This window comes from Melitaea cinxia, chromosome 11 (genome assembly GCF_905220565.1).
Source record: "Melitaea cinxia chromosome 11, ilMelCinx1.1, whole genome shotgun sequence".
Taxonomy (NCBI): Eukaryota; Metazoa; Arthropoda; class Insecta; order Lepidoptera; family Nymphalidae; genus Melitaea; species Melitaea cinxia.
Window position 1 is genome coordinate 4,094,598 of NC_059404.1, and position 26,978 is coordinate 4,121,575.

Genomic DNA, 26,978 nt, shown 5'->3' on the forward strand with positions numbered 1-26,978 from the left:
CAACATTAATTATATTTTGTTTTATTGTTCACTAGCTGTAGCTCGCGGTTTCACCTTCGTAATTTCCGAATCCCCGTTTAATTTTGGAATAAAAAGTAACCTATCTGTTATCCTGGATCTTCAGTTATCTACGTAAAAAGTTTCATCACATTTAGTTCAGTAGTTTATGTGCGAAAGAATAACAAAATTAATCCATCCATCCATTTATCCTTACAAATTTTCGCTTTACAATCTCAAAAGGATTTTTTGCTTTGCCGCTTGTCTAAAGTTTAGAATCCTGATTCACGGGGTGACTCAATTTTTTCCAAAGTACATTCAAAATAAAGTAATAATAAAGATCAATCTGTATATTGTTTTAATTTTATGAGGTAAAAAAATAACAAAAAAAAATTTATTGGGGTAATTTGCCTATTGTTATGGTCAATTTGTGTAATTCCCTTTGTGAAAAATTACTGAGTATAAAAAGAGGAAAACATAATTTTGTTTAATGTACTTTTTTTTAGGTATTCCTTAATCGTTTTATAAATTTTAACAAAAAAGTTCACTAACAATAATATATCATAATGTCCATTGTGATTTTGTGGAAATCTTTAAGCTTCTTAGTATTGATTCGGGAGTTTATTTGATCGACAAAAATTGCGGCTTCTACCACGAAGAATATAATTGTTTTATTTGTTACTCGTGTATTCATAAAATTGTCAAAGAGGAAAATACATTGTAGAGGTTTATTCATTTAGATATACCTTTTTCCTTGTACTTAAAACTGCGAATCGTGAGTCAAATAACAGTGCTCTAAATCTAGTTCTGCCCGACTGTACCTCGACCGTACAGAATCATCATCATAATCACTTCAGCCTATCGTAGTCCACTGCTGGACATAGGCCTCCACAAATTCGCGCCAAAAATGGTGTGAACTCATGTGTTTTGCCCATAGTCACCACGCTGGGCAGGCGGGTGGGTGACCGCAGGGCTGGCTTTGTCGCACCGAGGACGCTGTTGCCCGTCTTCGGCCTGTGTATTTCAAAGCCAGCAATACGATGGTTATCCCGCCATCGGCTTTTTAAGTTCCAAGGTGATTGTGGTTGCTGCGTGGTTAAAGCATTAAAGAATATAGACACCCCCTCTTTTTCTGTGGGTGTCGTAAGAAGCGACTAAGGGATAACACAGTTCCACGACATTACAGAGGACCACAGCTAAATAATACTGCTTGTTGTATTCCTGTGGTGAGTAAGGTGACCAGAGCTCATGGGAGGATTGTCAGTAGGTTCGGCAACGCGCTTGCGATGCTTCGATTTGCAGGCGTCTATAGGCTACTGTAGTAAGGATCTAATAGCTACAGTCAATTTATTTTCTTTAAGAACAAATAAAATTATTTTCAAACTAGACTCAGATTAGAATAAATTAAATAGAACGGCAGAGTAATGTTTACGAGTATATGTGTATTATATGCGGGCACTACAAAACCTGCGTAGTCAACCGAAGCGTTTAATTCAAACTAGACATTTTTCGTTCAAAATTGTCAATAATAGAATAATCGTTATGGTATTGTGAAGACTTTTTTTGTACTTTTGGAGACCACTCACAAACCGATACTGATAATAAATAAAAAATGAATTGAAGTCACGCGAACCGAAGCTAGTCTGCAAACGAAGTGACGGACCACGGTGTACTTATAGGTATTAAGTAAACAGCTTTATAAATGGCTCGCGAGTAAACACTCGATTATTTTACGGCAGCAAAGCCCTGATGGCAGACGCAGTGTGGAACACGTTCCGGCCCTTTGGGCCGATGATCTACGTAAGATTGCCGGTGTAGACTGGATGAGCATTGCCAAAAACCGGGATGTCTGGCGCAAACTTAATGAGACCTATGTCCAGGAGTGAACTACAATAAGCTGAACGGATTGACTGACTGACTGAAAGCCTTCTGTAATCCTTAAGTTAGATCTCTAAGAGTCAAGACAGAACCCAGTGAGTAAGTCTTTATTTAATTTTCACAACAGTCAGGTCACGAAGCAATTGATATTCAAAGAGAAACCGGAATGCTATTAACAAAATCTTTACAAAAAATACTCGAAGTATATAGATGTATAATTGTATATGTCAAAAGTAAGCTGTTAAATATTTTACTTTAATAATTGTATAGTCTTTTTCGAGTTCTTTGTTATCAGGACCAAGTTCGTATAAAATTATATTTAAAAATAAATCTAAGAGAACATAGTTTACTGGGCAGCTAGTAATAACTAACTCACGATCAATGTAAAATATTTAATAAATATTTTACATTTTTTTCAAAAGCGAATCACGTCAAATCTTATGAGAGGCGAATATTACGAGAACGTTCGTGTTTTGTTTGTACACGCCTGAGAAACGACACAATTTGTGTGAATATCTCTGTTACGAACACAAATATAATAGAAGGTTTGAAGCTTGTCAGTACAGATACTAAATCCTTAAATACTAATATATTAAATTTCTGCAATTTTGCAAAATCTAAACAACCAAACGTTTTTAACTGCATTTGGTTGGCACATTTACTAAGTTTATAACAGTTATAACATCGCGGAATGTTATCTTGAAAATTGAAACCTTTTTTCGGACAAATTCATAACCCTGAACTAATTTAAGTGCCGGAAAAATTAAAGCAACAGCAATACTACAGCGATTACAAAAGTGAAAAGAGTGACGTAGATAATGCAGCGGCTAAACCAGGTGACCCATTTATAAAGCCAGCTTACACTGACAACGTTGAATTTAAATCTGAACATCTGAAAGCGAGATATTTTGACCATTTACTTTGACATTTATAAATAATTAAAAGCGTCACACTCAACGGACTTCAGTGGGATGAGAAACTTGTGACAGCGGAAAGGAAACATGCCAAACAAATGTCAAAAGAAAGAATTGTCTCTGGCAGGAATTAAACTTACGATCACAAGCATAATAGCCGGTTCTGACGACTGCGCCGCGCGTCTCGTAGTCTTGATTTTATTTACGTCAAAATTTATATAAAACAACCGTACTAAAAGGAATTGTATGCCGTTGATAATCAAATATATTGATTTGACAATTAATGTATTTGCATCAACTAATATCGTAAATTAGGACAGAATTAGGGTTCTTAAATATTATTGTTTGTTCGTGGTTTTGAAGCCGAGCTTTACGGATTTGTAGACTTATGACGTCGTAAAGGGTCAGTAATTATTGCTTATTTAGGTACGCTGTAGCAGATTGCTGTAAATATAAGGATATTTATAACTTTAAAAACTGTTAAGACTACCAAATCGTAAACGTCCACACTAACGAGGCGTGTCCACATACATATATACCTTTAGTAGTTAACGATCTTCAGAGATTTTTGTTTCTATGACGCTAATGTATATTTTTCTTAATTATTCCTGTCAATCCCGTTAATTAGCGAAAAAAATGTTACTGTACTACAATAAATTAAAAAATTTAATAACTTACAACATAACAAAATATCGAATTCTGTAAAATTAAATAGTTTTTAACGGTATATACAAAAAATGTACGAAACGAAAGAAAAATTCATATCTTAATATGCATTATCTATACCAGGCAACTTGTGTTTATATTAAGCTAGCTACGAAAAAAGAATTGAAAATTTTTCTTTTATAAAATATTACTATAAAAAAAAATTCAGCGAGGGTGTCGTTAAGAGCGCAGCCTGAAAATATCACTGTTAAAAATTCAACGTCCGCTGGAAAACGATTTCGCGGTTCAACTCATCTCTTATTAACCTAAAATTTCGTTAAACGACAGATTATCTCTTATTTAACGTTCACTTTACATCTCATTTGTTAAACCTCATATAAATATAAATAAATCGCCGTAATATATGACAAAGATGTACTTATTTATAGGTTTATTAGCGTTATATTTACAATTCAGGACTAATTTTGTAATTATTAAAAATTGTTTTTTAAAAAATAACTCCAACGATTCTTGGAGATTCTTCTGTGTAAAATTTTCATTTCAAATAAAAGGAGTCTTACATTAACTAAAATTAATTCATTAAAAACGAATACAATGTTAATTGTTGTTGAATTTATGCACGCGTAAATGTTCCGAATAACTGCACCAAATTGGATTGCTCTAAGAATACTAAAAAGCTTGAAAACCTGTTTCGAAATTACTTTCGAAAGTAGAAAAAATTACCATCACCGGAAAATCATGTCATAGGAGCGATTAGAAACCACGCAAGTCGATTTTGTTTATAATATTTTAAGTGCATTATTTTAAGAAAATTGTTAACAATATTGCTTTCACATAGCTTCGTGTAACAATTTTACATAGAAAGGCTACGCTACCTTGACCTCGGTATATACTTAGCTATAATATAAGTCGATTTACGTAAAGATTTTAGCTTCACTCCCTGTACAACTAAGCTTAGATTATAATCTGCTGCCAAGTTGATTTATGGTAACATATTATAGATCTATTCTCCTTTGAAGAAAACCAAGTATATGACAGATAGTAAAATACCACCTGCTAACCCCACTCTATTTTGTAATGGAGAGCCACTAGAAAAAGTTAGCAAATACAAATATTTAGGATGCTGGGTCGACGATACGGGCGACCACAGTCTGGAAATAAGGTGCCGCATAGAAAAAGCCCGTAATACTTTCTTTCAGCTTAAACCACTTCTATGCAATAAGAAGCTGAACATCAAGCTACGAGTACGATTAGCACGCTATTACGTTTTTTTCATTCTCTTGTATGGTGTTGAAGCATGGACACTCACCGAATCGACCTGTAGGAAGGTTGAAGCTTTTGAAACGTGGGTATACAGGAGAATGTTAAGGATATGTTGGAAAGATAAGGTAACGAACGTAACTATGCTAAGTCGTGTGAAGAAGAAAGCGGAAGTTGTGTACGCAGTTAAGAAAAGAAAGATTGAATACTTCGGCCACATCATGAGAAGCTCTAAATACCAGCTCTTCGATTTATTATCCAGGACAAGATCCAAGGCAAGCGCAGTGTGGGTCGTAGAAGAACATCTTGGCAAAAAAATCTACGCCAATGGTTTGGGAAAAGCACCCGTTCGTTATTCAGGGCTGCGGTATCAAGGGTACAAGTTGCCAAAATGATCGCCGAACTTCGTGAGAAGATGGCACTTTAAGAAGAAGAAGATTCTCCTCTGGCTAAACTAGCGCATAGTAGGTACCAAAACATCTTTACACAAAAATTTACATTCCCAAGAAATGTGTAAAAGTATGTAGTAGTGGCAGTAATGTGTAGCGTCCATTAAATTTGTAAAATAATAGGATCATTAGTACAAACTTTGTACTTAAATGTATGTATGTAGTGTGTATAATGTGTTCGACTCCTAACTGCGTTCTTCCGAATGGGGGGCTATGTAGGTGTAATAGATCACGTCCCTCGTGAAAATAGAATCCGTAGCCCATTTTTAAATTTGACTTTGTTTAATTAGACTAGTTACTTTGATAGACTCATACCACATGTTATCTTTCGGGAGAGCCGGTTATCATAAAAAACAAAGTACGCGAAACGGAATTCGTTTCCACTGTGGGTTTCTTTAGTTATCTAACAGTTAGTATCAATAATTCGTTTTATCGATGTTTTTAGGTCTAACAGAAATTAGGCATTGGCATTGGACGGCTATGTAGAAGTACGTTACCATAGTTGCCATAGTAGCTCGTATATTAACACAAAGTAACATTTAAAAAAGGGTTAGAAATTTATTTTCACGTGGAACGTAGTCTAAAGGTATTGCAACACCAACCTACACAACCCTCCATTTAAAGGCACGCAGTTAGGAGGTGAACACCTTAATAAATAAAAATTGCCCATAATCATAATAATTAAATTAAATTTTATTATTATTGTTCGATCTAGAATAATAACAAGATTTTGTTCTTTTTTTTTTCTTTATGATACATTACATTTCACTATTATAGGTTCATAAAGTCAATGTGTAATCTCGTATATGTAATAAATAACAAAATAAATTAATAAATAATAGAATACCTCATTACCGTAATATTTTACCGATTTACAATATACCTTACTATACTTTACTTTTCAAAGATGGATATGGCAACTCTGTTTCTATTTTTGTTTTCCCTTTTAAAAACATTGTTTAATTACTATATGTTCGTATTAAGTCGACTAAAACTTGTCCAGATAAACCCCTCAAAAGTTTTTACAACACTTTTTTGGCAAAATTGAACTACATATTTGTTACTTAACTGTTCAATAAAAGATACACCTCTACATGCCAGTATAGTCTACTGCATCAGCGTTTCTAACACGGATTCGAACTCACGACGAGTTAGCGATACACGTGATAGAACACGAACTATCTCGCTTCAAAGATGTCCCTCACGTTAAAGTGGACGTAATGAAACATGTAAAGTAATATTAGACCTCGTTCTATATTACGAGCTAGACACCGGTATTAGTCTAACGCAAAGCCTTTTAGTATTTCTTAGTAAAAGTTTTACTCTTTTGAATAAAAAAATTACGGTCTTTTTAGCATAATTATCGTCCGTATGCTTTCATTGCAGTCGACTTAAGTTGTAATTAAGTTTTTTGCGCTTTATATATATGTAGATATTATTGTTGTTGTAAATATAATTATAAAAAAAATTAACTTAAACTCAATAATATATTGTGTGTTACAACAATGAGTAGTAGAAACATTTTATAAAATAAGCGAATGTGGATAGTTGACAGCAAAAATATACTATACGTATTACTCAGTAACAAAGTCAAAATTTACTGTGATCAAGCAATTTTGAACTTATTTGCAAATAAAAATTACATTTTGTGCCACAGATTCAAAACGTAGATTCTACAGTTACTTTAAATAAACTGTGTTTTATTACAAAATTAGTCATACCTTGCATTTACTCTTTGATATGCTAAAAATATATATAATGTTAACTAAGAGTTATGATATTGGTTTAGAGATTGTAAACATAAAAGAAATCTGTTTATAATTATACTCTCTGAAATAAACCCCAACCCTTCCGTTGTTTAAAAATTCAGAGGGAGCTGCGAACAAAGTTAATGATTTCCCCGTTACGACCGGTAATGCGGCCATGATGTTCACGAGCCAAGTTGAATGTGAAAATTTCTGAAAATCCAAGCGCTAGTGTTATCATACTACTTTCAACTGTAATGAGATTTCTGTAGTTTATTAGATAATTTAAAGGTTAGTTGCGAAATTTGTACAATGCTTGTGTCAAAAATGAATTTTCAAATTGAAACAATTGTTTTTAGAAGCTTTGGCTGTCTGTTTGCCTGTAGGTCTGTCTGCTTGTCTTTCATTCTCTCAATCTGTATGCTTATTCCCGAATCACAAATTGAAGCAAAGTGGATGGATATCAAACCATCACTACTGTTAATAATTATGACCCCGAAAGCCTAACTTTAAATCAGTCACTACTTAAAACCAATGCAGTTATTAGCAATTACGTTATAATCGTAACAAACTCATTTTTATACATGTAATAAAAAAAACTAAAAATAACGTAAATAAACGTAAACGACGTCGCGAGTATCAACTAGTTCATAACGTAAGAGCGCTTTTATGGAGTATTTATCTACCATAAAACCGTTCATAGATTGTCCGAACTAAGCACACAATAAATCAAAAACCGATTTATATTTTTTCTCGTTATATTTTTTATATGATGTATAAATATAATAAAGATTATATAATAGTTCTTAAGCGATAAGAACGCCTTTGTACATATTATTCTGTGTCTTTTCTATATGTGTCTGTATATAACAATAAATAAATAAATAAAATAAATAAAGATACACGTTCTGTATGAGCTGAACTAAGGGGGTTACCACCAACTATTTTAGCGTTTTTAGCTTAGGGTATGTAACAGTCTTAACTAGTCCGTTGGCGCAAACGCTGCTTTCTGATTTGGGACTGGATTCGATTTTCATCCTTAGTCTGGATGTGGTATATAGGACATATTCAGACAAATTATTTAAATGTAAATTTATCAACAAAATATGTACGTATATATGTCATCCATCTCTCATCTAAAACAAAGACAACAAGTAGGCTACCTTATAAACAGACGACTGTTTGTAGGTACATACATTGAATATATTAAAAACTAAAGGGTAAACACCGTTGCATCTACGTCTTAGGCGTGTGGTGTCAGCAGAATAGAATAGCACCACTCCCTTTCTTCCTGTGGGGGTCGTAAAAGGCGACCGAGTGATACACCTGGCTCGAATTCATCAGGGTCCTGAAGAAGGAAAACTTCATTTGAAACCCGGATTGGGGTCGCCGTCAAGCATTCGTGGAGTAGCTCTAAAATGCGAAAGACTCCTGCAGCCGAACTGGCTCCACACGTATCGACTCGTCGTTCATGTGGGCCTGGCCAGTGAGGTGGAGAGGGTGGCACAGAGTTTAGGCAACTCTGCGTTTTCCTGAAGAGTGTCCTAGGCGACACAGTGTCTGTCTGACACTGTCCAAATCGTCTGCAATAGACGGACTTAAAGCCAATTATCTACATTTTATAGCTCTCCTACATCAATAGACAGGTTATTGACAAAAAAAAAAATACACTATAATAACTCATTTAATTAATTACAATGTATTGTCTTAATTTTATGTAAGTTGTTTTTCAGTAAGCGAAATAAATGTATCTACAAAATTCGTCAGTATTTCGTATTCGCAGACCCACCCTTCCATCGTGACCTATTAACTAAGAGTTATTTCTGTACGATGTTTTTACTGCCGTGAAATAATACAATCTGTTGCCAAAAATTAATAGCCCAAAACCTTTGAATTAAGAAATTTTTTATTTCAAATTGTGTTGTCATGAATGCAGTTTTATCAGTGAAGCCTATTTTTAACTGATTTACGTTCTTCCTACAAAAAATATTTGGGGGCACGGTAGTGCCCCCGCCAAGACGAACCCAAAAAAATTTGGGGGCACGGTAGTGCCCCCGCCAAGATGAACCCAAAAAAAAAACGAAAAGCACTACCTATCTTTTCTCGAAGTGCTTCGTCGTTTTTTTGAACCCTCATAACTTGGGTTTGGATTATACCAGATAAACAAAATTCTGGGGATATGGTGTCAATAGTGGACTTATTAAACATATAAAGTTTCAATTGCATAGCTCTTATACTTTAGATTTTATTGATATCTAAAAAACCCCGATTTCGTTACTCACTGATGATCATCAAAATTCCTAGAGTACTTCCTGAAGTCCCAGAAAGCTGAAATTTGGTATGTAAGCTAGTATTAATACACAAACAACAAAAAAATTCTAAAACTTGGAACTTTTACCCCCCAACCCCTTAAACTAGGGGATGGAAGTTTGTATGAGACTTCCGCAAATTTTAATGCTAGAGGTCTGAAAATTGATATAGGGACTCCTTGTTATTAATAATAATAATAAAATACATAAAAAATAAAAATCGGTTATTAGTTTAGTATTTAAGTTTTGGCGGAGATCACCGTTTGCATATCAGTTCAACATAAAATCAAAAACAGCGTGCTTAAACCGAATATGGTGAAGATGGGATAATTTTTATGGTATAAAATGTCTCGGAGGTAAAATGCAACTATAATATTGTCATAAGCAACTTACAAAAAGAAGTGAAATCTCACCAAAAACATTTTCATGTAAAATGTTGCCAAGACGAGATCATATGGCTCGCACTGTCAAAAAGTTATCACATCTCATGTAGAGCTTCTAACTCTACACGCCCTAACTCTACAAACCCTAACTTCACAAACTCTACACCTTAGTCAAAATATGGGCGTGGGCGTAAGGTGAAAAATTTTTTTACTGTTTTTTTACTTTTCTGTCATACAATAGTTGTATTAAAGAAAAAATAAAAAGAAGAAGAATAATTGATATACATATAATACAAATAAAAATAAAAAGAGAAAATATATTTATATAAATAAGACAGGAAAGTCGTCATCTATAACATCGGCAACCGGTAGTAACGAAACGGCCAAGCCACATAAATATTTTAACTAAGGTGTAGAGTTTGTGAAGTTAGGGCTTGTAGAGTTAGGGCGTGTAGAGTTAGAAGCTTGGCTCTACATGAGATGTGATAACTTTTTGACAGTGCGAGCCATATGATCTCGTCTTGGCAACATTTTACATGAAAATGTTTTTGGTGAGATCCTTATTTTCAGTTTTATTTTTAATTTTCAATATCGTCATTTATTTTACAATTATTAAAAATATATTGCGCAAATTCAAAAGTAATTTTTCGTATTAAATAAATAATAATCACGTAGTTATAAATTATTTTACTATAAGTACAAAATTAATGACAATAATAACACCGTATACGCGTTGTGCCTGTATGTGCTTACATGCATATATCTGAGGCATTATGTAAGCTACAACGCTAGTTCTCTCATGAGGATATGATCCTAAATTACTATTGTCAAGGAACTCAAGGACGAAACGACATTACATGCACACTTGGTAAAAATGTTTTATAAAAAATTAGAGTCAAGTTAAATTATACAAAATTAAAACAAACAAGTAAATAGAACAGAAACCAACGCAGCAAGGCTTTAATAAAGAACTTATAAAACAACAGGTTTAGGCGAAACTTACTTTGCTTAAACACTTATGTTTGAACATGCAATCAGGTTTTATAAAAAGAATTAATATTTACAAAGGACAAAAAGAAATCCTTAAAACGTTATTCAAAATTAGCTTTAAAGTCTTGTAAGGACAATTTTAGATAAAATGTCGATTATAGACATACTACTAAACTGTAACAGCCCCTTATGTCCCACTGCTGGGTTATTGGGTATTGATCCTACAAAGATTGTGGTTTTAAGTTTAACGCTGGTCAAATGTGATTAGGCGGATGCATAGAATCTCATGACATTTACGTTGGCGTTTTGGACATAACTTAAAAAATTAAAGACTTCACTCTAAAAAAATAATGTGATTTAGCCCACACTATTGAAATAAAACTTCTGCACAATAGGCCTATACAATGTCTTAATATAAAAAAGGTAACTGGCTATGAGAGAAAGAGAGAAAGAAAATGTGTGCTCGCACCTCTCTCTCTTACTCCGCTCGCCTCGCCCGATCACACTTTTCGTAACGCTCTCGTCATGTGCGTAAAGAAGCTTTACTTCAAAAACTAAGCTAAACTTAGATTTTAACATACGATCGACAGATATCGATTTTATACGACAGTTCTTGGCACTATTCTTTTATAATTTGGTGTTAAGTTATAAAAGGTTCTTTTTTAACTTTACTTTAAAATTGTGTCTAATGAGGTCTACAAAAGGGTGGTGTCCTGGCGGTAAATGGACTTAGACGCTTTCGACTCGTGAAACATTAGGAAGATAATTTTGGCGTGAATTCGCTAAGGGTATTGTTATCATTCAATGAAGGATAGTTTTCACCCTCCCTATATGGATATACGGGCCCCTACATTTAAACGAAAACGTATTTTTGTTTTTTTATTAAAAATGTATTCACTACCCTAAAAATACGGAGAAAATATTTAGCTATTTTCGGCAATACCTCGAGTTTGTTTATTCGTATTCGTTTGTATCTTAGTGTTGATTAAATATATTTTAATAATTTAATTTGTGTTGTCTAAATTTCTACTGCTGTGTATGTACGGGATTGGTGAATATTGAGATTGAATATTGAAATATATTACGATACAAAAGCATCAAAGGATATTTGACGTAAATAATTTTGTTTACTTGCTAACGAAAACAAAAAAACTTCAATTACATGGAACAGTAATATAAAGTAGGTAGACGAAAAATATTTTTAAGTACTCGTCAGGTCTCAATCTAAAAAGGACCACACGACAAGTACCACCTTTCAATTAAATAGAATCATCGAAATCGGTCCACCCAGAAAAAAGTTCTGAGATGATAACCTCCTCCTTTTTCGAAGGCTGTAAAACAACTGACGTAATGGCTAGCCTCACCTAATAACAGAGCCGTTACGACACGCCTCCGGCGACGTATTCGCCAGTCGCGGAACTGCGGATAAAAGAATCAACGCATCTGACAAAAAATGCACTAGGGGAGTGGACATGTCCCGAGGAAGTTGAAGTTGTTCTCAACTCGCTTGAAATGTTTTATAGCATGATAAATATAGAGTAGAGAATACACTTAGATGCGGGTTTTTATCTTGAGTGTTACAGATATATTGTCTAAAGTCGTCACAAAGACAAGAAGGATATTGAAGTATTCGTATTTTGGAAACTGGTAATTTATTTAAATCATAAAAAATAAATAAAATAAAAAAAAAAAACATTGATTGTGTTTATAATATATATATATCCAGTAGGTGTCTATTAATAAAAACATTAAATTCAGATGTGAATCCATATTATATGTGTTAATAACAAGAAACTTATTCTAGGGTTAGTAACAATTTAAATAACTTTTAAATTTTAAATAAGTACGTGGCTTCCGATGAACCTCTAAGGTTAAAGTTATATGTTTACGTAGTGCAAAAGCGCTGAAATTGCCTAATCTTTTCATGACTCGTATTAATGCATAAGCTACTTTATATTCCGAGAATACCTCAGAGTTCTGTCTTGCGCTGGTACACCGCGGGCCGCAGTGAGTTACATTATGCTGGCAAGTATTCAACGATGGCACGCTACAGTGCGGCGTGACATTGCTCTTGACCTAACCTTTCAGCCCTTTCGCGAGTGCAGTCTTACCTTCCTTTGACATTTTCAACAACCCTACTTTGTTACTTTGATTTCTTGAATGCTTTCAATTATTTACTTATTGACATTATATTCACAGTAGCTGTACCTGAAATGATTTTCATCATTTCTATACCATCATTTAATTTTTGTGTTTCCTCGCAAAACGAAAAAAAATGACTTCAAATACACCAAGTATTATTAAGTAGTCGAAAAAAATATCAAATAAATACACATATATAATAGGAATGATTAAAAAATTGCAGTTAGATCAAAATTATTAAAATCGGTACACCCGGTATAAAGTTGAAGTAAAACTCATACAAAATATGGACGGATCGAGAACTTCCTTCTTTATTGAAGTCAGTTAAAATATATTCAACAGATACGATCACTGAGATTTAGTCTCTTTGGGACTCCAATCCTTGTACGGAAAATTCAGTTCCTAATATTTCAGTGACAATATATAACATTATTCGTACCCGCATTAAAGCGTACTTGCGTAAACTTAGTTTGACATTAAAATTCGATCGATCACGTGATATGTTTTTCTAACATTTTCATTCATCTCAATGTCAACCAACGAATTCATTAATTGTCTAAATCATTTGGTAGGGATTACTATGGTCACGATGCTTTCTGAGTAAATAATTAATTATTTTAAAGCAAACTATTTGAATGTCGCGTTTCCAGCACTGATTTTTTTATATCATTATTTTCTATTTTACTAATCTGTTAGTGTCTCTTAGTGAGTAAAGATGACGTTGCTCAGCCGGAAAATAGTGAATAATTAGATTTATTACATAAAATTCCACGCTTCTAGTATTTATGATGTGTCAACAGCCTGAATAAATGGAGAATATAATAAAATTGGTTTGCGGTAAAAAAAAGCTGAAAATAATAAAAAAATTATTGGTTTATCCTGAAAACAATAAATATGAGAAAACAAAAGTAAGGTATTTCAAATAAAAATAATAATAAATTTTATTTAACCGATTTTTAGTGATTTCATAGAACTAAAAACTTCTTGTGTTTAATCCTATTGCAGTCTGCGGGTATATATGTACACATATTCTACATAGATATATTATACGTACTCTGGAGAGCGCACTCAATATACGGCTTAACGACATTTGTTAGGTAATTCGGTAAACCTTGTTTTCACATATGTAACTTTGTGAAATGGCTTAGCTGTATCTATTAAATTTGATTGTTTCTTTGTGTTATGGTATTATCCAAGTGTGTTAGTTTAGTTACTGAAAAATCATTTTAAGAAATTATTTATCATCACGATTTTTTTATCATACAAATTGTTTTTTTTTTCAATAATAATAATTAAAACATGGGTTTGCACTACTTCATCTTCTCATTGCAATATATTTAGATTTATAGGTAATTAATTAATAATTTCTGCTCCGCGGGTTGCGGGTTCGTTTCCCACCTGTGTGGGTGTAATATTTGTATTTATATATTTGTAAATATTAATTAATATAAATGATGAACTTCCTTATGTTGCAATTGTGTAAAAAATTGCATAATATTGGACACAGATTTCAAAGGAAGTATGTATGACTTCTGGTAACCACTGACATTTTTTTGTAACTGAAAATAAAATATTAAACGGGTCTTTAAACGCATTTTCCCTTTCATTTACAAAGTTTTTAAAAAACTCGTTAGAAAACTAATTTGTTAGTCTATAGATTGTAAAAACTTTTCATTCCAACTACGAGTACATAGTAATATTTATAGTACACTACTCCTGCGCGCATTGCTACGCTTTTCTTTCTTTCTTTTTTGGGCGTACCAACTCAGAAGCTTTTGTGGGGCTCATGCACGACACTTTGCTGAAGATCATGACATGATCAAATGCACAGTTTACGATTCTATCGAGGACATACAGACAAACATTCATTTATATATATATTACGTAGTAGATTCATAATAATCTATTGGTTTAATATTTCATACTTGACAACAGTCGACACTAGAGTGCCCCATTATCACTGATTAGCGATGCAAAAATATCGATTGTCAGTACGTTTGTTTTGCTGTTTTCGCTACATCTATGTTTTTTCTACTACAGAATAAATGAACATTTCAGTACAGAAAAATTATTACAATAAAACATAAAATGACGTGTGATATTTCAATGTACTTAAAATTTATTTCGTTTAACTAAACTTAAAATTTAACAACAGCCACTTAATTTATAATAACATCTATTCTATCATGTTTATCGATTTCCCAGTAATTTAGTGTGAATTAAAAATATTGTACTGACTATTGATGTTTGTGTGATTTTTGTGCATTTGTAACACAGTGAAACCTCATTTTTAAATATATAAATAAATAATAAATAAATTGTTTAAAAAAACATATTGTCGATATAAATTAATCAAATATGCAATGTTTTAGATTTAACTACAAATACAAAAAAAAAAAAAATAGAATTCCATGATCACATAGATCACAACAGACTTTCATTTGGTGCTAATAATTGATTTAAAAATACATATTACATTTCTCCATATAATATTTTAAATTAAATAAATATATTCTATATCTTAATATAATGAAAATGTCTAAATGGTTTCAAAACGTACTTATACACACCACAGCAATTTACATTTATGGAAACTTATTACAAAGGAAATTGCGTTGGACAACATATCGGCCGTGTCGCTCCCCAGAGGCAACATTTGCCTAACTCAAATCTCAGAACAGATGTTTGTTTGAAACTCTCGTCCTCCCGCTCGCACAAACTGACTCAACACGGTCTGGTTTCATATTTAATAACATTCAATTTTAATCGTTATTCTCAACGTGAAATTCGTGACGAAAATTCAAGTGAAACGTAACAAAAGCGAAACTTCACGTCTCTTACTTTTTGTTTAGCAGTTCGGAATGTTTGTAAATGCCAACACTTTTTAAAATGTATTAATACTTAATAAAGTGTGCTGAAGAAAATTAAAATAATTAGTTAGGAATTGTTAACAAGCCTTCTACTGCAGGGTTTGATTTTCTCTCAGGGTAGATATTTGTATTTGAACAGATATTTTTTTTAATCTGTTGATTTTGTGGGTCTCTGCGCTAACCGAAAAAACCTTACCGTTGAAGAAAAAAAAAAACATTTCATTATTTTCTTCAACGGTCAGAGATAGTAACAATTCAACGAATAGAGAACGTTACTTATAATGGAGAAAGCACCAGACCTTCACTGATATGGGAAGGTGCTTTTGCTCAGCAGCGGGACGCTTGTTGACTGATTTAGTTCAGTCCAAATTTTGTTTAAATGGTAGACGTTGAAATTTAATACCACAGACAGAGGTTTCATATCTTTTATTCAAATCTATCAAAATACACTATACGGTAACTTTTCTGCGTAAGTGTCAAATTTGGACAACTTCAAAAAGAATATAAAGAACTCGAATACATATAAATGAACTTAATTTACCAAGTGATGGCAATATATCCTCTGTATCATCAAAACAAGCACCAAGTGAAATATTAAATCCTTTATTAAATTTATCTGCCCATCGCTGTCTTTGTTGTATTATTTATTGCTTCAACTTTTCATGTACGGTAATATATGTCGAATTTCTTTTTATTTATCTGTCGTTAGTTGTAAAACTAAGTTACCTGTTTATTAATTAAGCTACGTGTTAAGTTTTATAAAATTTGAGGGTATGTTTGTTTTAACGATTAACGCGTTGTTTTAAATAAATAATATATATTTGCTATATCAGAAGTAGCCCGACTTAGGAAGTACCTCGACCTTGCAGAAGATTACAGCTAAATATTATTGCTTTCAAGAAGTATTCTGTGGTGAGTAAGGTGACAGAGCTCCTTCTAGGATCGGCAAAGCATTTGTGATACTTCTAATGGTGCAGGGGTCTATATGCTACGGTAATCGCTTTCCAGCAGGTGAGCCAAACGCTTGTTTGTTGACCTAGTTGTATAAGAAAAAAAATGGTTTGAAGCCATTTTATTGAGGAAGGAAGTAAGGTAAGAGATTACATTCCACATTTACTATTACTTAAATATTATAGTATACGACAAAAATAACAAAAGTACTTCGCTTAGGAAAAATCGAATAATATTTTGTAAACTTATAAACAATATTAGGCATTTAGGTCACATTCTCAAATAATACGAGCATCCATACAATATAAGAACTTCTATCTTATTTATGGAAGTCAATAAGAAAACAACCCTTACAATATTTCCCGCATGTCATTCGACTATGGAATTATAATTATTGTTTCGATATAGAAAATTTCTATGAATCGCGGAATATTTTCCCTTGAAATATGAAACTATAACGGCTTACTATAATTTCTGAAATAACTCATTATCGTCTTTCGAGGTTTTTCGTAAGCAAGCCTGGGTGGCATAATTTTAATGTACCACTTAAAAAGTAACATTACACTTAATAACACAGAAATTCAAAAAAGTCTACACTGAAATTGGCGTCAAGCCAAAAAGTTATATAAAATTTCTACTTACCGATGCTTTGACTGACCCAGATGCCCAGCATATCGAGCTGCAAGAGTCTGTGGTAAAGGCTGGCTCCTTGGGTGTGGTTCATGAAGAGATGGTACAGGAAGGAGCCACACCAGGGCGCCAGGGCACCGAGTAAGTGGCACAAGGAGAGGAACCAAGCGCCGGCTCCTCCACCACCGCCGCTCCATGGCAGAAGACCGGGGAGGACAGCTATCATGAACACCAGCGAAACACCTGGAAATTAAAATACGAAATAAAAAAGTATTACAATTAGTAGTATTATGTAACCACGTATATATCAAATTAAGGTTTTAACTATGTTAACCGGTTGTAAACGTTAAACATAATAATATGTTCCTTCAATGTAAAATATAGAGTAGAAACAAAAATCAGAAAGTTTTTATTTAAATCATATTGTTCTAAAAAGTAGTCATGAAATCATGTGCTAAAAATATTGACTAAGTTTAGGAGTATAAGGCCCTATCTCATCGGGTGTGGATAACGCTATTTGAGGTTACGAATTAACTTTAACAGTAGGAGCTTAGGTAGACTAGGCCATTAGGACCTTTTTCACCTGTCTAAAAAAACTACAACTTTCAGATTCACAATTGCGAATAAAAATATGCCATAAATATAGTGTACTACTATGGTAAAAAAAATATTATATCAAATCCGTTGAATACCGTCATATGTCAAATAGCGTTAACAGCAACAACAGGCCCTAAGCAAGGTAACGCGCATATACGACGGGCATTGGTTGAGTCCGCTTAGGTCTATAACAAACAGTTATTGCACAATTGACACAAGAGTTTAGAACGAAAGACAAGCTAAAAACTCACAAAAACTTTTCTTTAGTAGTAATCATTAACGTTGGTCTAAAAGTCTCATCAAATGTCGTGTTTGCGTCTTAAATTATTCAAAATTAAAATGCGCGTAAGTTTACATTTCTGCAAATATCTTGTTGTATATTCTTCAAAAGCATTCGAAAGTAGTAGAAAAGTGTAGTGTATTATAATAGTCTATAAGTACAATGATATTATTTAATATAGATCTCTTCTATGAATGAAAAGCGTTTGAGCCAGTAACATTCCAATGATTTGTGCAGTTTTTTGGTATTCTACTAAAATCTGTCATTAACTCGCACCTTTTTGTAATTTCACATATCTATACTAATAGTATAAAGATGAAAAGTTTGTTTGTTTATTTAAAGTCGCTAATCTCAGGAATTACTGGTTGGAAATGAAAAAATATTTTTAGGAGCTGTAGGCTAAAGAAAGCTGTAGGCCCTTTTTCTCTCAAATTAACGCGAGTAAAACCGGGGAGCGTAGCTAGTGTTACAAAGTTTGACAACAATATCGATAAATTAGTCTCACGATCGTAATCCGAAATCGTAAAAATCTTGTTGATATTGATCACCGAGGCGTCGCGCGCCGCTTGTAATTTGGAAGGTAGAAGCAAAACGATTGTGTGCCCAACTGCCCAGCTCATATACCTGAGGATGACGATCATTTAAACTTTATCTTCAAAAATATGTTATAAATATTGCAGTTTGAACTTTTGTTGTGACATAAGGAAAATCCTTAGCAAAACCAAACTTGTGACAGGACAAAAACTACAGTAAATTCGACATAACGTAGCGGTTTTTAGCAGGAAATGTCCCCCAAAACATTACAATAATACATAACGTTACAAAACGTTGATCCATCTAACCTTGACATCTATCAACCGATTCCAAAAATTATTTTTAGTATATACTGTTTATTGAAGAAGCCATAAATCATTATGACTTATTATATTATGACTTATAGGAGTGGCGCGATGATCGTAAAAGTCAACCAATGAGTAATCAAATTAAACGATGTTAAACCGCGTGTCCCCCCCCCCCGTCGTGTATTATATTCATTTTTTATTTCCATAGATCTAATTTTATTAAAAAAAAAACTGTTTAACTGTGTTTTAACTGTTTTCTAAATTATAAGTCATTTTAAAGTAACTAAACTATGTATTTATATATTCGCGTAGTATTAAAAAAGAAAAGGCAATTATAAAAACTTTTGAGTAAGTGCGTTTACTCGACTACGGCAAAGCCAAAAAGATAAAAGTCGGTTATAATTTTAGCAGTTTATGTACGTATGTATGTTCATCTGTTTCCTCATATCTCCCATTTAGATAAATGAGGTATCACTAGAAACGTCTTAATTTAAACGTGGCACCCTATAAATAACATAAAGTGACGTACTAACAATTTTTTGTTTTAGTCGGGTTTTAATTTTTAACTTTTTTTATCTTGTCTCTGACTCCACTAAGCACAGGATTTTATGTGTCGATAAAGATGTAAACAAATTCATACGGAATTACATGTTCAAAAAACATTAACATGTCTATGTGTACGGTATAAAAGATTTTTGACATTCACGTTTACATTATTTATTCCATTGAAAATACTTTCATGACAACTCTTCTGTAAATAGCTTACACATTATTTGCTTTGATTTTTTTACTTAATATTTTCATTTCCTAAAATTATTTAGACTGGCACACTTATAAATTTAGACAGTAATTATTTTTTTATAATTGTTTCGTTTTTAATTTTTTTATCCAATATCAGAAAAGGAGAAGATTCTCAATTATACTGTAACTTTTTTATATGTTATCTCATAACTTTTTATTCGGTTTACCAACTTTGATTCTTTTTTTATTCAAAGACTGATTTTGAGTGAGATCTGACGAAGAGTTTTTAAGTGGAATTGTATTAATACTGCTTATTTAATTGATGATGTTTTCATTTTATTGTTTGTCGATGTAAATTGAAACAGGTTTCTTTCTCGTGTAGGTACAATAAATATATAAAACTTGAAAAAACTATTTATCTATCTACAGTATATATATATATATGTACTGTGTGGCTACGGTACTAAAGAATATAGCCACCCCTTCTCTTCCCGTGGGTGTCGTAAGAGGCGACTAAGGGATAACATAGTTCCGCTACCACCTTGGAACTTGAAAAGCCGACCGATGGCGGGATAACCATCCAACTGCTGGCTTTGAAATATACAGGCTGAAGACGGGCAGCAGCGTCTTCGGTGCGACAAAGCCAGCCCTGCAGTCACCAACCCGCCTGCCCAGCGTGGTGACTATGGGCAAAACACATGAGTTCACGTTATTTTTGGCGTAAACTTGTGGAGGCCTATGTCCAGTAGTGGACTGTAAAGGCTGTAATGATGATATATATACGATGATGATACATACATCTATTTAAAAGAAAAAAGATAAAAATCTATATTTCATGAATCATATATCAAAAACAATTTTGTTTTTGTACTTCATGTTAAATTAAACTATCTCGTAGGTACTTTAAAAAGTTAAATTTAAACGTGCCAAGCGTCAAATAGTAGGTAGTAATGGTAGTAATGCATGCGGATTGACACGTACGTCGTTTAAGACGTTTTTACAATATCTTTCCTAATATGCGCATAGTAACTTTAATCAAAACAAATAAATAAAATTGGAGTGTCTTTTTGTAATATTAAAATAACCGCTTTTTACTAAATGCATATGGATGTGTACGCGATACATATATCAAAATAACAATTTTTACAATTTTTGTCTGTCTGTCTATCTGTCTGTCTGTTTATTCCGGCTAATCTCTGAAATGGCTGGACCAATTTTGACGGCACTTCCACTGGAAGATAGCTGATGTAATAAGGAGTAACTTATGTTATTTTTATTTTAAACATTTATTTATTTTATAACTCTGCGAACTGAACAATAACTTTTTTGTTAAATTCCACGCGGATTAAGTCGCGGGCACAGCTAGTACGTTAATAAAATTAAAAGTTAAATATATTAATTTAAAATTGATAATATTACTAGTAGGCGTGAGAGAGGTGTGATTAGTTAACTGTAATCTTCAGGGGTAAAAAAAAGTAAACTAAAAAATAATTCAGTCATATCAGACAAGTTATATGTTAGATGTATTTTAACGTCTGTGAAGTAATTAGTTTATTGTGTATTGAATTGTCTGTAACTGTACAGGTGTACTAACTACCTTCGAGTGTAGTGTAAGGCGTTTTGAGGGGTAAAAGTCACGTTCACGCAAGTCCACGCAAAGGACGCACGCAAACGGTTGCTACGGAGCCCCCTTAGGGTTCGAGGGCAAAATTTGCCAATGACTAATGTGTTATACATAGAATATTGTATGCCTATACAATAATTTGTTAACCTATTTTATCGTTATTTGAATAACATAAGTTTCAAAGATGTAATTTACGAATATAAGGTTAGTTAAAGGAGTGCGTACTTGGGCTTTTTTTTCAAAGTTTTTTTTTTTTTTCAAGAAAACCAAACTGGTTCTTATCATTGATCTCAGAATAGAATGGAATGGGATGATTATTTGAAACCCACCACTTCGTTCGCATGATAAATTCTATCTGGATACTCATTATTCTTTTAGCAGTGTGATCCTGATCTTGTGCGAATTATGAGATTAAAAAAATATGTTGCCATATCATTTATCTTATTTTTGCTTTTCTAGAGATTGTTGTATTTTCAACTAGGTCGGCAAACAAGCGTACGGCTCACATGATGGTAAGAAAGCATGACAAGCGTGTTGCCGACTCTACCCCGAATCCAGGAGCTCTTGTCACCTTACTCGCCACAGGAACACAACATTATATTGATATGATATTCTGTAAGGTCGAGGTACTGCCCCAGTCAGGCTACTCCAGATTTTGAGCAGGATATATCCTGTTGTGCCCTTCCTCAATACATATCAATATAACTAGACAAACATATAAAAACGTTTTTAAATTCTCATGTAAATAAAATAATAAAAATATAAGTCTTTATAAGAGTTGAAAAATCACAGTTTTTTTTTTGGTATGCGAAATGTAGTATTTTAATTTTATTTGTTTTTTAGGTTTATATATTTTATTTTACATATTTTTTTATTATTATTTAAACTTTACCACATGATGGACTCGGCACCCGCACAATGAATTCATCGAATGTTAAGAAGTTAGCCTCCACCCCGTTAACTAATAACTATCCCGCGTTTCGTGCTGCGTACCTTTCTACTAAAATGACTACCATTCTGTTGAGTGATTCCTGTCTTATAAGAAATTGGTGATATCATAAATTGTGTTTACTTGTGCCAACATTGACCACTGAAGCCCACAGTGGACCGAGTGCTCTGAGACGATGAGCGAGAGAAGTCTACTTATCTTCTTATCCTGCATATAAATTAATCGCCGAAAAGATGTGCGCGTATAACTTTAGAACGAATGATATGGTAAATGGATTTTTTTATAAGTATTTTATTTATTTATACTTTGTTGTGCACCACAACATACTACATGTTACACATTAAACATACTTTATGATAGTTACAGACCAACAGACAGACGAAGTACCATGGGCGGACTTATGGCAATTTAGTAATTTCTTCCAGACAACCCAAGTAAAGGAAGGATAAATTAATGTCGTGACCGAGCAGGTAGCGCAGTTATATAGTAAACTTACATGCAAATATGTACATACTAATACTTATAAATAATGCATATATTAATGCATATATAATACATAACCTTATCTAATACCTTTAAACGAGCAAATTTAGCATGCAGAAGGTTTTGGGAGCGACAAATTGATCAAGCTAGGATCCATTTTAAGGAAATGTCGTTTTGTGAATGTTTTCAAGCAATGAAAAACTGCTACAATATTATTAGAATACAAAGGTAAATTTCGACATTTTCTACAAATTTATAATAGCTCAGGTGGGATCAAGCCGGTGAACCGGATCCGGTTCAAGCCCACAGGTCTCCAGATCGGTTTTTTTTTTATGTGACTAGGTCGGCAAACAAGCGTACGGCTCACCTGATGGTAAGCGATTACCGTAGCTTATAGACGCCTGCAACACCAGAAGCATCGCAAGCGCGTTGCCGACCCAATCCCCAATCCCCCCAGGAGCTCTGTTCGGTTATTTTTTTCCTTTTTTTTTCTAATTGCACTCGTGATTTTTTTATTTAAATAACTAGTTTATATTTTTTTATTATTATATCGATAAGATCGAAAATTATTACTCAAATTTATCAATATGTAATTCGTATTTGAATATGATTTCAAAAAACACGATTTACTAAAAAAAAAATACCGAGGCAAGCTTGGTCACCCAGGTACTTATAAATTAATAAATAAAAAATAATAATAAACAAAACCAAAAACATAAATAATAAATTCTGAGAGAAACACATATAACCACAAAAACTCATTCATGTCGTCTTCGTTTTAAGATAGTGTTCCTTTATAATATTTAAGATCCCTCCTACCCGCTGAACCGACGTTTAACGTATGGTTGCCCGTGTAGGCTGGATGAGGATTGCAGAAACCCGGGCGAACTTGGGGAGACCTATCACCACCAGTGGAACGCAAATATGCTGAATTGACTGACTGATTGATATATAACAGCAGACAATTCCACAACCTTATAGCTTCAACAGTAAAAGACTGTCTAAAAAACTTACTTTGTACCTAAGTTTGTAATGTACCTACCTAATGTTAGGATGTAAATTTTTATTTTATTGTTTGTTTTTTTTTTTTTGTAAATGATATTATTTTGACTTTCGTTAAGTGTGTGTATCACCTTATGGCAAAATAAATGTTTTTATTTCATTTCAAGCATCTTTCAGATATTCAAATTTGTCCTTTAAATAAGTGGGAACTTTTGGATTAAATAACACACAATACAGTAGAGAAAAGAATGTGCAGCTTCCGGTGAGAGCGTATAGAAAGCCACTTGAGCTTTTAGCGAAATTCGGAAACGTGGTCGAACTTGCGAGAGCGCAATTTATACCAGATAGCAAGATTTTGTTGTTGTGTGTGTTTCATAGTTTATGTCATTATTCAATTAATAAATACAGAAACTAGTTTAGCCCTGGGGACAAAAAGGTACATGTAGCTACAACAAATCTAGGTCGTAAAATAACTTTATAAGTATATAATAGGTCCACTTACATAGACTTATGTAATTATTCCACAACAATCCTCTCTAGAAATACTTAATGAAAGAAGTTTGAACGCAAATGCCCACGAGAGGGTAGGCTTGATTAATGGTCTCTACATTATAACGCTTCTTGTATGATAATATCTATTTTTAACCGACTTCCAAAAAAGGAGGAGGTTCTCAATTCGACTGTATTTTTTTTAATGTATGTTACATCAGAACTTTTGACCGGGGTTTGAAAGGTGGTGTGTGTCAATTGGTCCCATTTAAATTTATTTGAGATCTAACAACTACTTTTCGAGTTATATCTAATAATGCGTTTTTACTTGACTCTTTTTTCGTCGATCTACGTTGTATTATACCGCATAACTTTCTACTGGATGTACCGATTTTGATAATTCTTTTTTTGTTGAAAAGGGGATATCCCTAGTTTGGTACCGTGATAAGGAAACCAGGATCTAATGATGGGATCCCAGAGAAATCGAGGGAAACTCTCGAAAATCAGCAATAACTTTTTACTGGGTGTACCGGTTTTGATAATTTTTAATTTAATCGAAAGCTGATGTTTGTCATGTGGTCACATATAAATTTTATCAAGATCTGATAATTACTTTTTGGGTTATCTTTGATAACGCGTAGTTACTTGACTATTTTTTCGTCGATCTACGTTGTATTAGTCGTCGCTGAAATTGAAGTCGGTTTTTTTTTCGTTTGTGAGCAAACACAATTATGTTTATTTTAATCATGTTTTGGGTAAAGGATGTAAATGCTATTATTTATTCGGTATTACATGACTTCACGTAATATAATCGTAGGGATAATCAAAATTGAAGAATAATAACAATCCTCAGTCAAATTCTCAATAATCTACTGCCAAAGAAATTTTTCAAATCAGACTCGTGAGATGGTTGCTAGATAAAAGGTACAACTATAGACATAGGGTAATTACTAACATATCATACTATCTGAACTAAATACTCAACTAGAAGATTTTGGATTTGCAAGGATTGATAGATAGTTTTATCCAAGCCTTTAATAAGCCGTTAACTATTTTGAAGGAAATGATTTATTTTATTAAATAAATTATCCGTGTTGAATTTTATTGTCAGAGGTCACAAACATACAAAAAGAAAACTATAAATTTCAACTATGTTTTTTTGTTATTTAAATTAATAATATTATTATAAAAAATATGAGTGGTTTATTGAAATGTTTATGGCTCGTCTATGACCCGTTATATTAAGTAACATCTCTTGAAAATGTTTGTTGCGGCGAGCGAGAGAAGTGATTACTGAAATTACTCGTACTCTTTCTGTCCTATTGTTCTCTTCATGCTTTCTTGAAATTATTAAGATCATCCACCTGTTTTCTAACAATCTTAACTCTATAACACTTATAAATTACTAAATATTTAGTAATTTAAATACGAAAAAAATGAGTATATATATATAAATATATACTCATATATATATATATATATATATATATATATATATATATATATATATAGTTCTTTCTCATCCATTGCGTTCGGATTTATGTCAACAATAAATCTAACATTTCGCTCTGCAAACATAATCAAAATTTCGTTATGTGCAAATAGCTCTTTAAAAAGATCTTTCAAGAAAGATTTATATTTACGTACAAATCAAAAATTTTTTTTATCGCGCGTACACAATAATAATAAATAATAATAATTTCTTTATTTCAGGTAACAATCGACCTATAAAACAATTCCTTTTAAACAATTCTTATAACAACTAGAAAAATTAATGAATGTCACGACAATTTGTAAAATACAGTAATAAAATAATAAAATCACATTAATAATAAACAATACCTAATACAAATAAATAATTTTAACAATAATTTCATTATATTCAAACTAAAACAACTAATTACAGCAACACAATGTCAAATATGATATTTAATAAAATAGATGTGCATACATATAACGGACACGTAAATTTTACTATTTAAAAATAAAAACATGTACAATAAACACAAAATTTAAAAAAATTCAATTAAAAATATGTTTGTGAATGTGCCGATTTGATATTTTAAAAATTTTGTAGATGGATAAAAATGACAGATTTGATCTTCACAATTATTATTGTTTTTCGTATACAGACTTACTTGAACTAATAACGAAGAGAGTTATAGGTGAGTTCAAGCGTTTAACGATAATGATCCTAAGTTTCCTAAGTGAAGTCTAATGCAAGTTCGTAAAAATTAATTGTCCGAGGTCAACTGATAGAAATTGATTTTATTTTATTTTATTAGGGAAGCATACAGTGATACATTTTAACAATTGCTTAAAAAAAGGAAATATCTAAGCACCATTTAGTTGCTTTCGCAAGTACAAATCAAATCAATGTTTGAATGCTTTAAGACAGTTAAAAAAAATCCATCATGACATTAACTATACAGGGTGACTGGTGAATTACTATCAATATTTACAGAGGATACTCGGTACATGATTCTCATTCGAATTATGTAAAAAAAATAGGTACTTAATTTTTGACAATATTCCCACACATTTCAATTTAAATAAATGAAATGTAGACACATTAATTTTCAGCCATAACGGCGGCGCGTGCGGCCTTGGCCTTGTACTGTGCCGCTTGCCGCCGCCCGCCGCAACCCCCGCCAATTCTAATTCCCTCCTAAATTCGATTAGTAGGTCACTAGGTCAGTTGGGCGAACGCCGCCATAAGGTTTGTACGCCGGAGTACGTCCATCTTCCAGCGCGCGCGCCTAGTGATCGATCTTACGCGTATACCTA

At 32.8% G+C, this 26,978-nt stretch overlaps 1 protein-coding gene across 1 annotated transcript in view; it reads right to left on the reverse strand.

Moving 5' to 3' along the window:
* Positions 1-26,978, reverse strand: part of LOC123657829 (progestin and adipoQ receptor family member 4) — a 119,673-nt gene that overhangs the window by 49,110 nt on the left and 43,585 nt on the right. Inside the window, exon 2 of the mRNA XM_045593338.1 lies at positions 17,197-17,427. Within this exon, the coding sequence (XP_045449294.1) occupies positions 17,197-17,427 (231 nt within the window). The remainder of the gene's footprint in view (positions 1-17,196; positions 17,428-26,978) is intronic.